This window comes from Cydia strobilella, chromosome 2 (assembly GCF_947568885.1).
Source record: "Cydia strobilella chromosome 2, ilCydStro3.1, whole genome shotgun sequence".
NCBI classification, from domain to species: Eukaryota; Metazoa; Arthropoda; class Insecta; order Lepidoptera; family Tortricidae; genus Cydia; species Cydia strobilella.
The window spans coordinates 29,304,523-29,321,489 of NC_086042.1; the positions used below are offsets into that span (position 1 = coordinate 29,304,523).

General features: G+C 48.0%; 1 protein-coding gene and 1 non-coding gene across 2 annotated transcripts in view; both read left to right on the forward strand.

Annotated features, from left to right (window-relative positions):
* The window catches only part of LOC134755172 (proteoglycan 4), a 60,078-nt gene that overhangs the window by 42,485 nt on the left and 626 nt on the right, over positions 1–16,967 (forward strand). The window contains exons 19-22 of the mRNA XM_063691681.1: positions 3,008–3,147; positions 6,910–7,010; positions 8,054–8,193; positions 11,446–11,640. Of these exons, the coding sequence (XP_063547751.1) occupies positions 3,008–3,147; positions 6,910–7,010; positions 8,054–8,193; positions 11,446–11,640 (576 nt within the window). The remainder of the gene's footprint in view (positions 1–3,007; positions 3,148–6,909; positions 7,011–8,053; positions 8,194–11,445; positions 11,641–16,967) is intronic.
* Positions 13,779–13,851, forward strand: Trnam-cau (transfer RNA methionine (anticodon CAU)). Its single transcript has one exon. It is a non-coding gene; the product is annotated as a tRNA-Met (tRNA).

Sequence of the window (16,967 nt, forward strand, 5' to 3'; positions counted from 1 at the left end):
TTTCAAATTTGCCGCCTTTTTCTACTGACAAGATTTGCTTGACCAAGTATACTTAACAACTTTTATTTTGGAACGTACCATGAAATCACGAAAATAAAAAAAACGCTGTCCTTAGAAAACATTATCTGAATGGCCAAATACAGCTTTTATTTTTTGTAAGTCGGTATTATTTTCTTACTAAAAACAGTATGCTTAACATATCCCAAAGCATGTATTTTTAAACATCAAACATTTATTCAGCAAATAGGCCACAGGGGCACTTTTACATGTCAATTTTTACAAACAATAAAATTAATCCAAAATTACAAAAAACAATTACATAAATATAAATGTTAAATTACACAAGAAAAAAAAACTAATAAAAACTATACAAATAACAGAAGTACTAAAATTGTAATTAGAGATGTAAAAATCTCTAGGTGTCAGAGATAAAATGTATATAATAATAAAAAAGATCATCAAATTATCCAGAGATGTAAAGGGTCTCCAAGACTTGAATTGTTATATATTTAATTAATAAAAAGACAAGATATTAAATCAGACAAACAGACAAGAACCGAATGAAGTACCTCACGTTAATGCCACTCAAAAGTAAAGTTACATAGGTAAAATGAAGCCCGTGTAAACTTAAACAGACCGGTCTCCACAAACAGCACCCGTTCACGAGTATGACGCGTATCTCAGCCATCGTCTCCCTCAACCTTCATTCGGGAAAGTGGCGACCCGATCAACGACGCCACCGTAAGCAAAGACTTTTAGGCGAGCATGACATGTTCAAGTTGCCGGGCTGTATTAATATATATGAAGTAAATTAATTCAGTGAGATACAACATTTGTGCTTGTATGTTACATTAAAGACGGCATAGCGCCACATAATCACAACATAATTCGTAAGAAGTATGCCTACCTATAAATAACTAAATTACAAATTTAAATTGACATAGAGATGTAAAGGTCAGAATAATTAAAAATAAAGGTATTATTACATATAAAATAAATTTTAAACATAATAAAATCTTAGAGGTGTATAAGGTCTCTAAGTGTCCAAAACTGAAATTAACTAAAACAATACAATCAAGCGAGAGCATGATGGTCTCTTGAGTCAGTTCTACTGGACACTAGTATTGTTATTTCACAGAAAAAAAAACACTAAAACAAAAACAAATATTGCTTAAATTTGTATCATACTATCAAGATCAAGCTACTGTCTTAAAGGGATCCTTATCGTCTATAAAATCTTTTACAGTATAGTACGCCTTACTAGACAAACAGCGCTTAACATGTGACTTAAATTTGTTATGTGGCAAATTTACTATGTCTGCGGGCACTTTGTTATAAAAACGTGTACAGTTCCCGACGAAAGACGTACTAACCTTACGGAGGCGGTGGGCGGGCACAGCAAGTTTATGTTTGTTTCTAGTGTTATAGTTATGGATATCACTGTTAAGCTTGAATTCGTGGATGTTTTTCCGAACATACATAATATTCTCAAGTATGTATTGAGATGCAACGGTAAGAATGTTAACCTCCCTAAATCTCTCTCTTAAGGATACTCGAGCGCCCAGTCCATAGATGGAACGTACAGCTCGTTTTTGCAGCACAAATATTGTCTGAATGTCTGCCGCTTTTCCCCACAACAGAATTCCATACGACATAACACTATGGAAGTAACAAAAGTATACCAGCCTGGCCGTCTCTACGTTTGTTAGCTGTCTGATTCTCCTCACTGCATAGGCTGCTGAACTAAGTTTGCCGGCTAGAGTGGATATATGTGCATGCCATTGCAGTTTTGAGTTTAGTGACTCCCAGGAAAACAGTTCGATCTTCAAATTCCAGCGTATAACCTTTTATTTTAATCTTGCTGTTATTTACCTGCTTGACGTTAGGTAGCGTAAACTTGATGCATTTGGTTTTCTTAATTTAGGGTTCCGTACCCAAAGGGTAAAATGGGACCCTATTACTAAGACTTCGCTGTCCGTCCGTCTGTCACCAGGGTGTCAGTAAGCTCCAAATGTGCTTAGAAATGTTAAAACAGTATAGGTTTTTACAGGTTTTAGGGTTCCGTACCCAAAGGGTAAAAACGGGACCCTATTACTAAGACTCCACTGTCCGTCTGTCTGTCACCGGGTTGTATTTTATGAACCGTGAAGGTAGACAGTTGAAATTTTCACATTTTTTTTTTTTGGGAATATATTATTTTATTATTATTTATTAAGAAACAAACAGTCTTAAAACAGATGAGTTTATAAAGTAACATTTACTAAAAACAATAAAATAAACATTTAAGTGGGGCTCCCATACAACAATCGTGTTTTTTTTTTTGCTTAATGGTACGGAACAACGAGTCCGACTCGCACTTGGCCGGTTTTTTTTTTAACATTTTCCTACTTATGGCACAGGGCGGACACGCTATACATCAAAAATCACTTGCGTTTCTATGTGTGAACGGCACGTCTGTATACGCGTCATGCGTGTGAGTGAGTGAGTTGCTTAAAAACAGTACTGAGCGGTCGGCAAACGGCCGTCAATCTGGTGTCGCGGGGCGAGGTAATTCGAGTCGGGGCGGGGCGAGGCGCGGCCGTTCTGTACGATAATACTATTACCAAAGATAGATATAACTCCGTAATAGATAGATACAGTCTAAGGAAAAAACGTGCCTCGAAAATCAAGAAAATTTGATTCTCGTTCAGAGGGCGCTACTAGTTTTGGCCTACAGTCGAATAGATGGCGTTGACGGTTTCGTTTGTTATTTAACAATTTTAACGCATATCAGTGAAAAAACATGGGTCAAAATGATATAAAAATAATTAATGTAAATAAAAAAAATCATTTATCTATATTTAAATACATTCTATCGTATTTTTATAAATCTTCATTTTTGTTTTAAAGTGTGTCGACAGATGGCAGTGAATTTACTGGGGTTACAAAATTTACTATGACAGTACCGCTCTAGTATAAGTTACTCTATGCTATTACTTATTCTGTGGTTACGGTATGTTTTTGTTAGAAAAGGCTCGAGTTGGCGCGTAAGGCGGCGGAGACGGAGGAGCGGCGCCGCGCCGAGGAGCAGGCCCGCGCCGCGCGGCTCGCCGACGAACAACGGAAGGCTGATGCCGCCAGGAAGAAGCAGCAGGAGGAGAGCGAGGCGTGAGTAATGAGTAAGGTGTTGGAGACGGAGGAGCGGCGCCGCACCGAGGAGCAGGCCCGCGCCGCGCGGCTCGCCGACGAACAACGGAAGGCTGATGCCGCCAGGAAGAAGCAGCAGGAGGAGAGCGAGGCGTGAGTAATGAGTAAGGTGTTGGAGACGGAGGAGCGGCGCCGCACCGAGGAGCAGGCCCGCGCCGCGCGGCTCGCCGACGAACAACGGAAGGCTGATGCCGCCAGGAAGAAGCAGCAGGAGGAGAGCGAGGCGTGAGTAATGAGTAAGGTGTTGGAGACGGAGGAGCGGCGCCGCACCGAGGAGCAGGCCCGCGCCGCGCGGCTCGCCGACGAACAACGGAAGGCTGATGCCGCCAGGAAGAAGCAGCAGGAGGAGAGCGAGGCGTGAGTAATGAGTAAGGTGTTGGAGACGGAGGAGCGGCGCCGCACCGAGGAGCAGGCCCGCGCCGCGCGGCTCGCCGACGAACAACGGAAGGCTGATGCCGCCAGGAAGAAGCAGCAGGAGGAGAGCGAGGCGTGAGTAATGAGTAAGGTGTTGGAGACGGAGGAGCGGCGCCGCACCGAGGAGCAGGCCCGCGCCGCGCGGCTCGCCGACGAACAACGGAAGGCTGATGCCGCCAGGAAGAAGCAGCAGGAGGAGAGCGAGGCGTGAGTAATGAGTAAGGTGTTGGAGACGGAGGAGCGGCGCCGCACCGAGGAGCAGGCCCGCGCCGCGCGGCTCGCCGACGAACAACGGAAGGCTGATGCCGCCAGGAAGAAGCAGCAGGAGGAGAGCGAGGCGTGAGTAATGAGTAAGGTGTTGGAGACGGAGGAGCGGCGCCGCACCGAGGAGCAGGCCCGCGCCGCGCGGCTCGCCGACGAACAACGGAAGGCTGATGCCGCCAGGAAGAAGCAGCAGGAGGAGAGCGAGGCGTGAGTAATGAGTAAGGTGTTGGAGACGGAGGAGCGGCGCCGCACCGAGGAGCAGGCCCGCGCCGCGCGGCTCGCCGACGAACAACGGAAGGCTGATGCCGCCAGGAAGAAGCAGCAGGAGGAGAGCGAGGCGTGAGTAATGAGTAAGGTGTTGGAGACGGAGGAGCGGCGCCGCACCGAGGAGCAGGCCCGCGCCGCGCGGCTCGCCGACGAACAACGGAAGGCTGATGCCGCCAGGAAGAAGCAGCAGGAGGAGAGCGAGGCGTGAGTAATGAGTAAGGTGTTGGAGACGGAGGAGCGGCGCCGCACCGAGGAGCAGGCCCGCGCCGCGCGGCTCGCCGACGAACAACGGAAGGCTGATGCCGCCAGGAAGAAGCAGCAGGAGGAGAGCGAGGCGTGAGTAATGAGTAAGGTGTTGGAGACGGAGGAGCGGCGCCGCACCGAGGAGCAGGCCCGCGCCGCGCGGCTCGCCGACGAACAACGGAAGGCTGATGCCGCCAGGAAGAAGCAGCAGGAGGAGAGCGAGGCGTGAGTAATGAGTAAGGTGTTGGAGACGGAGGAGCGGCGCCGCACCGAGGAGCAGGCCCGCGCCGCGCGGCTCGCCGACGAACAACGGAAGGCTGATGCCGCCAGGAAGAAGCAGCAGGAGGAGAGCGAGGCGTGAGTAATGAGTAAGGTGTTGGAGACGGAGGAGCGGCGCCGCACCGAGGAGCAGGCCCGCGCCGCGCGGCTCGCCGACGAACAACGGAAGGCTGATGCCGCCAGGAAGAAGCAGCAGGAGGAGAGCGAGGCGTGAGTAATGAGTAAGGTGTTGGAGACGGAGGAGCGGCGCCGCACCGAGGAGCAGGCCCGCGCCGCGCGGCTCGCCGACGAACAACGGAAGGCTGATGCCGCCAGGAAGAAGCAGCAGGAGGAGAGCGAGGCGTGAGTAATGAGTAAGGTGTTGGAGACGGAGGAGCGGCGTGAGTCATCACCATCATCATCAGACGACCGGTCTGACCCAGTAGGTAGCCTGCCTGTGAAGCCGATGGTCCTGGGTTCGAATCCAGGTAAGGGCGTTTATTTGTGTGATGAGCACAGATATTTGTCCCTGAGCCGTGGGTGTTTTCTATGTATTTAAGCAAAGATAGATATAACTCCGTAATAAATGTTTACAGTCTAAGGAAAAAACGTGCCTCGAAAATCAAGAAAATTTGATTCTCGTTCAGAGGGCGCCACTAGTTTTGGCCCACTGTCTTATAGATGGCGTTGACTGTTTCGTTTGTTATTTAACAATTTTAACGCATATCAGTGAAAGAACATGGGTCAAAATCATAAAAATAATTAATGCAAATAAAAAAAATGATTTATCCATATTTAAATACATTTGACAGATGGCAGTGAATTTACTGGGGTTACAAAATTTACTATGACAGTACCGGTCTAGTATAAGTTACTCTATGATTTAAGTATTTATGTATTATATATATCGTTGTCTGAGTACCCATAACACAAGCCTCCTTGGGCTTACCGTAGGACTTAGTCAATCTGTGTAAGAATGTCCTATAATATTAAAAAAGAAAACGAAAGAAAAAGATCTCCTAGCCGATTTCGGCCACAACGACTGAGTTTTGCCGCTGAGAGCGTCACCGGTGCGCTCTCAGGTGACTGACGTAGCCAATTTTTGCAGCGAGTGCACCGGCACCCCTCCGACATAATTAGCCTCATGCATGAAGTTTATATTTGAACGAAATATGTTTTATTCGGATGTTTGTTACCGTTATATCATGTTACAAATGCATTTCCGTTTTTAAATTACCATTTAATTACTTAAAATTATAAATAAAAAGTACAAAAATTTGCCCGCGAAAAGCTAGTGAGCGAAACGCTCGAAACGTCACGCGTTCGACAGATTAGTGTCATTAGTAGCAAACGTCAGTTGGGCCGCCCAACGTGTGACGTCATCACGCTCTGTCGAATTCGCGCCAAAAATTATGAACGTTTCAACCGCTCAAAAATTTTCAACATTTTAAATATTTTTTTATAAAATAATGTTAAGGTTTACAAAAGTATTTTTATCATTTCCGGTGTTCCAACGATATAAATTATGAATCCAAAAATAAAAATAAATTCATGCATGGAGCTAATTGTAAAGTAATGGCCACAGGTGGTCTGGCCTTTAGCTCGTCGCGCTCGGCGTCGAGTCTAGCTTCAAACTGACGCACGATATGCCTCCAACGTGGACGGTCACTGGCTAGGCTCTCCCATGTCGTTGACTCCATATGAGCACCCTTCATAGGCCGCTTTAACACATCTTTGAACCGCAAGAACTGGCCGTCTTGCTTGCGCTTTCCATCTTGCAGTTCGCAAAAGAGCTAGTAGTAGTCTTCAGAAGCGTAAGTAACGCTTAAGCGACTCCTGTGATGTTGCTTATGGGTGAATCCACTTTTTATTTATTTATTTGGAAATCCAACAGCTGTGACATTAACATAAAAATTATAGTTGATACAGGAAGCCAATTATAGGAACTCACAGGTAGTGACATGATACAAACTAATAGGTACTATACTAAGGTTGCGCACTATCGCAGCCACATATGTAAACAGAGCGTATACAAATGATAACTAATAAGGGAGTAACTAAAATACAAATAAAGAGAGTAATAAAGTAATTAGTATAGGTATAGAACACTGATTTCGTGTTTTAGACTCCCTAGCAAAGAAAATTCGGTTTTTCAAAAACCATGCAACCAAAGCTCAATCAGAAATCTGGAAGTGGATCAAATTTAGCTTCCCACATTTGAACCACACTAACAACAGGGTGTTAAATAAAAGCTTGTAATATGAAAATATTTTTCAGTATGAAGAAAGAGGCTGCGAAGATGGCTAAAGAGATCGAGAAGAGACAAAAAGAATATCTCGAGAAACAGAAGATGAAGCAAAGAATGGATGCTGACAAAAGTAAGTTAAACATTATCAGTTCTCATTCCACGAAATGTGGTATTTTCCATAAAAAGGGACCTTATTGTCGATGGCGCTTACGCCATTGTAAACGATGCTCCAATGTAAATACAATGCCGCGCGACGCTGTGCGGCGTAAGCGCTATCGGCAATAAGGTCCCTTTTCATAGAAAATGCCCCAAATTATATTCAAATTATTGGATATTTTTTACATTCAGACTTTATTAAATAATACTACAAATGGACCTACCTTGATGCTTTTCTGTTTTGCCCTATGGTTGACTGGTAGGGAATGCCTATATTGTCATTAAGTCCGCCTGTTGTGCTCTTTTTAAGTGCAATATAAAGTTAAAAATAAATAAATACAAAAACTGCGTCATTCTGACGCAGAAGGTAATTTAATCAAAGAAGATTCAAACTCGCGGATACAAAAAACCGGCCAAGTGCGAGTCGGACTCGCGCACCGAGGGTTCCGTACTTTTTAGTATTTGTTGTTATACCGGCAGCAAAAATACATCATCTGTGAAAATTTCAACTGTCTAGCGATCACGGTTCATGAGATACAGCCTGGTGACAGACAGACGGACGGACAGCGGAGTCTTAGTAATAGGGTTCCGTTTCTACCCTTTGGGTACGGAACCCTAAAAAGCTGTTCTCAAACTTTTTTGGTGACGGAACCCTTTTGGAAAGCGAAATATTTGACGGAGCCCTATATAAGTAAGAAATAAGAACGGGACGGTCCGTCACCGTCGACGCAAGCTCCTGATGACGCTCCTCGGTACGGAGTGGAACATGTCGAGCGTTTTCGACTTAAAACACGTGAGTGACCCGTTATTAATATATTTAATAAGAAATAAGAAAAAATGTAAGAAAAAAAATAAAAATAAAAACAGCTCATTTATAGGTATAAAAAAAGGTTTTTATTTAAATTATTACAAGTATATTCGCGGAGCCCCAACAGAGGCTTCGCGGATCCCTAGGGGTCCGCGGAGTACACATTCAGAATGGCTGGACTAGACTAATATATGAACTTTTGTTTCCAGTGCACACGCCATTGAAGAATGGCACGAAAGCGCCCCCTATGGAGCCTGTGTACATGCAGGACGGCTTCCAGCACCTCAACTCGGACTCGGATGATGATGATGACGCGCCGCCCAAGTTCCCCACCCCCGCCTGGTGCAAGGTATTTATTGTACTTCATTTTAGATTAAAGGAAAAATAGAAAAAAATCGTTTCCGGCAGGACTTGAACGCTCGACTTTTTGTACTAGTATTCAAAAGTGGACAAATTAAGTTCTCACACCAAGGATTTAATGGATTTGATTTAGAGATCTTCATTTTTAGGGTTCCGTACCCAGAAGGTAAAAACGGGGCCCTATTACTAAGACTCTGTTGTCCGTCTGTCTGTCACCAGGATGTATCTCATGAACAATGATAGATAGACCGTTGAAATTTTCACAGATGTTGTATTTCTGTTGCCGCTATAACAACAAATACTGAAAAGTACGGAACCCTCGGTGCGCGAGTCCGACTCTCACTTGGCCGGTTTTTTTTAATGGTATCAGTCGATCAGGTTTGTTTCGAGGATCAAAATGTCTGTATGGGACCCGTTGTCTTAAAGCAATACGAAAGTCACAAATGATGGTCAAAACGCGCCGGCTCAGACCGGCAATACCGGGTGCCCTTACGCGGCTCTGACTGGGCTACGGGAATCAGGAAGGGTAGGGTGGCCGGGGACCGGGTGCCCTTACGCGGCCCTGACTGGGCTACGGGAATCAGGAAGGGTAGGGTGGCCGGGGACCGGGTGCCCTTACGCGGCTCTGACTGGGCTACGGGAATCAGGAAGGGTAGGGTGGCCGGGGACCGGGTGCCCTTACGCGGCTCTGACTGGGCTACGGGAATCAGGAAGGGTAGGGTGGCCGGGGACCGGGTGCCCTTACGCGGCTCTGACTGGGCTACGGGAATCAGGAAGGGTAGGGTGGCCGGGGACCGGGTGCCCTTACGCGGCTCTGACTGGGCTACGGGAATCAGGAAGGGTAGGGTGGCCGGGGACCGGGTGCCCTTACGCGGCTCTGACTGGGCTACGGGAATCAGGAAGGGTAGGGTGGCCGGGGACCGGGTGCCCTTACGCGGCTCTGACTGGGCTACGGGAATCAGGAAGGGTAGGGTGGCCGGGGACCGGGTGCCCTTACGCGGCTCTGACTGGGCTACGGGAATCAGGAAGGGTAGGGTGGCCGGGGACCGGGTGCCCTTACGCGGCTCTGACTGGGCTACGGGAATCAGGAAGGGTAGGGTGGCCGGGGACCGGGTGCCCTTACGCGGCTCTGACTGGGCTACGGGAATCAGGAAGGGTAGGGTGGCCGGGGACCGGGTGCCCTTACGCGGCTCTGACTGGGCTACGGGAATCAGGAAGGGTAGGGTGGCCGGGGACCGGGTGCCCTTACGCGGCTCTGACTGGGCTACGGGAATCAGGAAGGGTAGGGTGGCCGGGGACCGGGTGCCCTTACGCGGCTCTGACTGGGCTACGGGAATCAGGAAGGGTAGGGTGGCCGGGGACCGGGTGCCCTTACGCGGCTCTGACTGGGCTACGGGAATCAGGAAGGGTAGGGTGGCCGGGGACCGGGTGCCCTTACGCGGCTCTGACTGGGCTACGGGAATCAGGAAGGGTAGGGTGGCCGGGGACCGGGTGCCCTTACGCGGCTCTGACTGGGCTACGGGAATCAGGAAGGGTAGGGTGGCCGGGGACCGGGTGCCCTTACGCGGCTCTGACTGGGCTACGGGAATCAGGAAGGGTAGGGTGGCCGGGGACCGGGTGCCCTTACGCGGCTCTGACTGGGCTACGGGAATCAGGAAGGGTAGGGTGGCCGGGGACCGGGTGCCCTTACGCGGCTCTGACTGGGCTACGGGAATCAGGAAGGGTAGGGTGGCCGGGGACCGGGTGCCCTTACGCGGCTCTGACTGGGCTACGGGAATCAGGAAGGGTAGGGTGGCCGGGGACCGGGTGCCCTTACGCGGCTCTGACTGGGCTACGGGAATCAGGAAGGGTAGGGTGGCCGGGGACCGGGTGCCCTTACGCGGCTCTGACTGGGCTACGGGAATCAGGAAGGGTAGGGTGGCCGGGGACCGGGTGCCCTTACGCGGCTCTGACTGGGCTACGGGAATCAGGAAGGGTAGGGTGGCCGGGGACCGGGTGCCCTAACGCGTCTTCAAACGCGCCGGCTCTACCGGGAGATCAGGGCCGTGTTGCATAATAACCTCCAACTAATATTACAAGCGGAACTCCTTATCTAATAAGTGGAATTGTAATAAGTGAAATTTAAAAAGGAGTTCCGCTCGTAAGATACAAGATACAAGACATTTATTGGTAAAAGTTAATGTTTTACAGGTCAGTAAAATAGGTAGGTATAACATTTCTAGAGTAAGTATTTATGTCACTTAAACTTAATTATTATTAAATAAAACATATTTTGAGCAAAGCAGGTTCGTAAACACTAGACAATAGGGTCGCATATGGCTTAACAGGTCGTCATTTTAATTTATAAGGTATAAATTTGCTTATACATATTAATTAGGAGATAAATTACTTAGGGTTAGTACACGTTTCAACAAATTCGTCGACGCTGTAGCATGCTAAGTCAGTTAACATTGTTTTAAGATTTCGGTCAAACTTTTTATCCGTTTTAGCTAATTTTATTTCCTCAAGTAGCAAGTTATACAATTTTAGGCCTAAGATCCCAAGTGACTTTCGGGCCTTTGCAAGCCTGCACCGCGGGACGATTAGCCGGTTACTTCTACGGGCCAGGGAATGGGTAGCGTATTGATCCACGTTTGCCCTAACGTACTTACATGCGGTTAATATGTAAACACTCGGAAGAGTGAGAATCTTATAGTGTTTAAATAAACTTTTTGCGGGATGATCATATAGCTTTCCGCTAATGATACGAACAGCACGTTCTTGTAATTTGAAAGGCCTTTCGCGGTCAGCCGCCGTCGCCCACAGGTCAGCACCCATAATAAGAACAGAATGAAAATATCCGTAGTACGCTCTTATCACATTTTCATGTGTCAAGGTCGGTGCTATTCTTGAAAGCGCATAGCAAGCGGAAGACAGTAATATTAGTTGTAGTTTATTATGCAACGCGGCCCAGCTGTCCCTATCGCGGAAAGCGGTGAGCGCAACTGACTGCCGTGGACGGGCGCTGTTTTTATACGATCGCAGAATAACTACGAGGACTCGCAGTCGGCCGGCGTCACACACGTCACTCCATACAATGTGTATGACTATTGGTCGTAGTTTCGTCAGAGGGGAACGCCTGTTAATGGCTACTCCGTTTGGTTATATCCTTTAAATCAAAACCGCGAGGAGCCCGAGGAGAGGAGGCTTCTGTGTCGCGTTTAGTTCATGCTTCTTATTGAAGCAAACATTTTTGTTCCAGTCGCGGCACCGCCAGCTAGCCCTCCAGCACCTGCTGCCCAACGGCCTCGTGGACGCGCTGTTCTCGGTGCGCGTGCACAGCGTGGACCTCCGCGCCATCTTCCCCGCCGTGGAGCGCGCCGCACTCAAGCGCACCTCCTCCGCCGTGTGGCGCACCCCGCCCACCTTACACTTGTCCAGGGTGCAGGAGTCTCCGGTGAGTATATATACAGCTGCAAGCGCACCTCCTCCGCCGTGTGGCGCACCCCGCCCACCTTACACTTGTCCAGGGTGCAGGAGTCTCCGGTGAGTATATATACAGCTGCAAGCGCACCTCCTCCGCCGTGTGGCGCACCCCGCCCACCTTACACTTGTCCAGGGTGCAGGAGTCTCCGGTGAGTATATATACAGCTGCAAGCGCACCTCCTCCGCCGTGTGGCGCACCCCGCCCACCTTACACTTGTCCAGGGTGCAGGAGTCTCCGGTGAGTATATATACAGCTGCAAGCGCACCTCCTCCGCCGTGTGGCGCACCCCGCCCACCTTACACTTGTCCAGGGTGCAGGAGTCTCCGGTGAGTATATATACAGCTGCAAGCGCACCTCCTCCGCCGTGTGGCGCACCCCGCCCACCTTACACTTGTCCAGGGTGCAGGAGTCTCCGGTGAGTATATATACAGCTGCAAGCGCACCTCCTCCGCCGTGTGGCGCACCCCGCCCACCTTACACTTGTCCAGGGTGCAGGAGTCTCCGGTGAGTATATATACAGCTGCAAGCGCACCTCCTCCGCCGTGTGGCGCACCCCGCCCACCTTACACTTGTCCAGGGTGCAGGAGTCTCCGGTGAGTATATATACAGCTGCAAGCGCACCTCCTCCGCCGTGTGGCGCACCCCGCCCACCTTACACTTGTCCAGGGTGCAGGAGTCTCCGGTGAGTATATATACAGCTGCAAGCGCACCTCCTCCGCCGTGTGGCGCACCCCGCCCACCTTACACTTGTCCAGGGTGCAGGAGTCTCCGGTGAGTATATATACAGCTGCAAGCGCACCTCCTCCGCCGTGTGGCGCACCCCGCCCACCTTACACTTGTCCAGGGTGCAGGAGTCTCCGGTGAGTATATATACAGCTGCAAGCGCACCTCCTCCGCCGTGTGGCGCACCCCGCCCACCTTACACTTGTCCAGGGTGCAGGAGTCTCCGGTGAGTATATATACAGCTGCAAGCGCACCTCCTCCGCCGTGTGGCGCACCCCGCCCACCTTACACTTGTCCAGGGTGCAGGAGTCTCCGGTGAGTATATATACAGCTGCAAGCGCACCTCCTCCGCCGTGTGGCGCACCCCGCCCACCTTACACTTGTCCAGGGTGCAGGAGTCTCCGGTGAGTATATATACAGCTGCAAGCGCACCTCCTCCGCCGTGTGGCGCACCCCGCCCACCTTACACTTGTCCAGGGTGCAGGAGTCTCCGGTGAGTATATATACAGCTGCAAGCGCACCTCCTCCGCCGTGTGGCGCACCCCGCCCACCTTACACTTGTCCAGGGTGCAGGAGTCTCCGGTGAGTATATATACAGCTGCAAGCGCACCTCCTCCGCCGTGTGGCGCACCCCGCCCACCTTACACTTGTCCAGGGTGCAGGAGTCTCCGGTGAGTATATATACAGCTGCAAGCGCACCTCCTCCGCCGTGTGGCGCACCCCGCCCACCTTACACTTGTCCAGGGTGCAGGAGTCTCCGGTGAGTATATATACAGCTGCAAGCGCACCTCCTCCGCCGTGTGGCGCACCCCGCCCACCTTACACTTGTCCAGGGTGCAGGAGTCTCCGGTGAGTATATATACAGCTGCAAGCGCACCTCCTCCGCCGTGTGGCGCACCCCGCCCACCTTACACTTGTCCAGGGTGCAGGAGTCTCCGGTGAGTATATATACAGCTGCAAGCGCACCTCCTCCGCCGTGTGGCGCACCCCGCCCACCTTACACTTGTCCAGGGTGCAGGAGTCTCCGGTGAGTATATATACAGCTAGCCCTCCAGCACCTGCAGCCCTACAGCCTCGTGGACGCGCTGTTCGAGGTGAACAATTGTCAGAATGCGATTTTAGCCTAGCATCGTCATATCATATGCATATGACCGAAACTACATCCACGGCGACAAAAAACTAAACTACTAGACTATTGATTGACTTTCTAATGATTGCAATATTCTTAAAAGTTTTTGCCTAACAATATTTAAAAAAATGTATTTATTGCCGAGTCTACTCAAATGCACCCAAAAAAATTGGATTCATCAAAAAAAAAATTACAGTAACCGAAAAATAGGTACGCGAAACACTAATAGTTGGTTATTTTCGTCAACTCAGTACCGGCCTCGGTGGCGCAGTAGGCAGCGCGTAAGTCTCATAATCTTAAGGTCGTGAGTTCGATCCTCACCCGGGGCATAGTTTTTGTATTGTTTCTGGGCTTTTATTAAATTTGTTCATCTATTTCTGAGAAATCTGCCGAAATATATTATTCGAGTATATTTCTAAAAATAAGGTTTTTGGTAAAAAAAAATTTTTGGTACAAGCTTTTATCGCTGACTACTTTTCTTTTCACAGTCAACTAATACTCGTCGAGACAATTCTAAAAACCCCAAACACAATTAGGTTGCGTTGTTTTGTCACAGAATTCCTATGGCTACGTCCTGTCTCCATCATCAGATCAGCTCGATGGTACCACAATATTGCAGTCACCCGACTTACATTATGGAAATTTTCAGCTTCATCTGAAACCGGGTTAAATTTAACTTGCAAGATTTGACCCGTACTAACATAGTTACATACATACATGTAGGTACATTGCAAGTAAATAAAAAGCATGTAAAAACCTGGCATGGGTGTATTTTTATAAAGATTTATGAAAATTATAAAATTATTATTAGTTCAATTAGATGTAAACTTAATAAAAAAAGGTTCTATGACAAGCGCTTGCAAGTATTTCTATTTGATTTTCGAAGTTTTTTTTTAAATTATACATTGAAGAGCATAAACCCTATGTAGGGAATATCTAGAGCAGAGCCCAACTGGGGAGGTACCTCCACCTTACAGAAAACCGCAGCCAAATAACACTAGACTCTCGTCTGCCCTCTCCGTTGATGACAATGTCAAAATTAACACCCTTTTTGAAGTTTTGGCCCTACCTTCGATTGGCGCGGTCTCTTTCTCTTTCTCACTCACTACCCAATCAGAGGTTAAGGCTATCATTAAGTCAATTCAATCCAAGGCAGTTGGTTGTGATGATATCGGTCGGTATATGATAGTATCTGTCCTTGACTGCGTGCTTCCTATACTGACTGATATCATCAACTTCTCGCTTTCTAACGGCGAATTTCCATCTCTCTGGCGCAGGGCGTTCGTCATACCTCTACCAAAAATCAATAACCCCTCTTTAGTAAGTCATTTCCGGCCCATTTCCATACTCCCGTTTCTGTCGAAGATCGCTGAAGCGGTGGCTCACAAGCAGCTGTCTAGGTTTATTTTCTCAAACAAACTTCTGAGCCCCTTTCAGTCAGGTTTTCGGCCGGGACATAGCACCTGTACTGCGCTGCTTAAGGTGACTGAGGACATCAGACGTGGCATGGAGAATCAAATGGTCACTGTACTTATCCTTGTAGATTTTTCAAACGCATTCAACACTGTTGACCATCAGATTCTCCTTGCCCTTCTTGAGCACCTCAATGTGTCGCCTGGTGCGCGAAATTGGTTCTCGGCTTATCTTTGCGGACGTCAGCAAGCGGTACGAGTTGATCGTGCTTTGTCGGAATGGTGTGACCTAGCCACTGGCGTGCCTCAAGGAGGTATCCTTTCACCACTACTGTTCTCCATATTTATTAATTTTATTACTCCTGACCTTCGCTGCTCGTACCATCTTTACGCCGACGACCTGCAACTCTATGACCATTGTAGCGTTACTGACCTAGCTGCTACTGTTGACAAATTAAATCTAGACCTCTTACATATCCAGCGATGGTCTGAGAAGTTCGGTCTGTTTGTTAATCCGTCTAAGTGTCAGGCCATTGTCATAGGTAGCGAACGCCAGCTCGCGAAAATAGATTCTACACCCCCCGTATATTTTAATGGCACTCCGATTCCTTACAGCCAGAGTGTAAAAGACCTAGGCGTCTATTTAGACAGCACCCTGAGTTGGAAGATACAGGTAGCTGAAATTTGCCGAAAAGTCACTGGATCTCTACATGCCCTTAACAGACTTAAACACTTTTTACCCGTTAAAACAAAAATATTATTAGCACAGACATTAATCCTACCCATAATTGACTACGGTGATGTGTGTTATCCAGACTTAAATGAAGAGCTCTTAAACAAGTTAGATCGTTTACTAAATAACTGCATTCGTTTCATTTTCTGTCTTCGTAAATACGACCATGTCTCCTCTTTCCGCTCTAAACTCGGCTGGTTTCCTATACGTGTTCGTCGAAATATTCGCATGCTTTGCACCCTCTTTTCTGTTATTAATGATCCCCAATCTCCCGAATATCTCAAATCTTTCTTCAACTACTATGGTGTTTCTCGTGTCCGTCAACTTCGCTCTACTGGCAACCTTTCTTTGTCCATACCATCTCACCGAACAGGTTTCATGTCCTATTCTTTCTCTATTCAGGCAGCTCGCCTTTGGAATAGTCTCCCTGTTAAAATTAGACAGTGTCCGAATAGATTTGCATTTAAAAAATCCTTACGTGAGTACTTTGCTGGCAGAACGATGAATTCTTAGTGTTTCTGTTTTGAAAGTTTCATCTGATATCTTATGTATTTGTATGTATGTATATTGTATGTATTTATATGAATATTATATATACAGATATATGTATGTATGTCTATGCCTATCCATTATTTAACTACTTGTATATATGTAATCACTATGTTGCACCGCCTACAAATTATCTGCTTTGCCCGAAGGTTGACTGGTAGAGAATGCCTCATAGCATTAAGTCCGCCTTTTGTACGATTGTATTTTCTTTTGTGCAATAAAGATTAAATAAATAAATAGACCCTACTAATAGTGTTGTGTTCCTGCCGGTGAGTAAGGTTGCCAGAGCTCAACAACGAGGTTGCGGAGTGTCAGGGTCGGCAACACACATGTAACACCTCTAGAGTTGCAGGCCTACATAGGCTACATAGACTGCTTAACATCAGGCGGGCCGTATGCTTGTTTGCCACCGACGTAGTATTAAAAAAAAAAGACTATTTTCTCCCAAAAGTCATCATCATTTTCCTCGCGTTGTCCCGGCATTTTGCCTCGGCTCATGGAAGCCTGGGGTCCGCTTGGCAACCAATCCCAAGAATTGACGTGGGCACTAGTTTTTACGAAAGCGACTGCCATCTGACCTTCCAACCCAGAGGGGAAACTAGGCCTTATTGGGATTAGTCCGGTTTCCTCACGATGTTTTCCTTCACCGAAAAGCGACAGGTAAATATCAAAGATATTCCGTACATAAGTTTCGAAAAACTCATTGGTACGAAGCCGGGGTTTGAACCTGCGACCTTCTGATTGCAAGTCG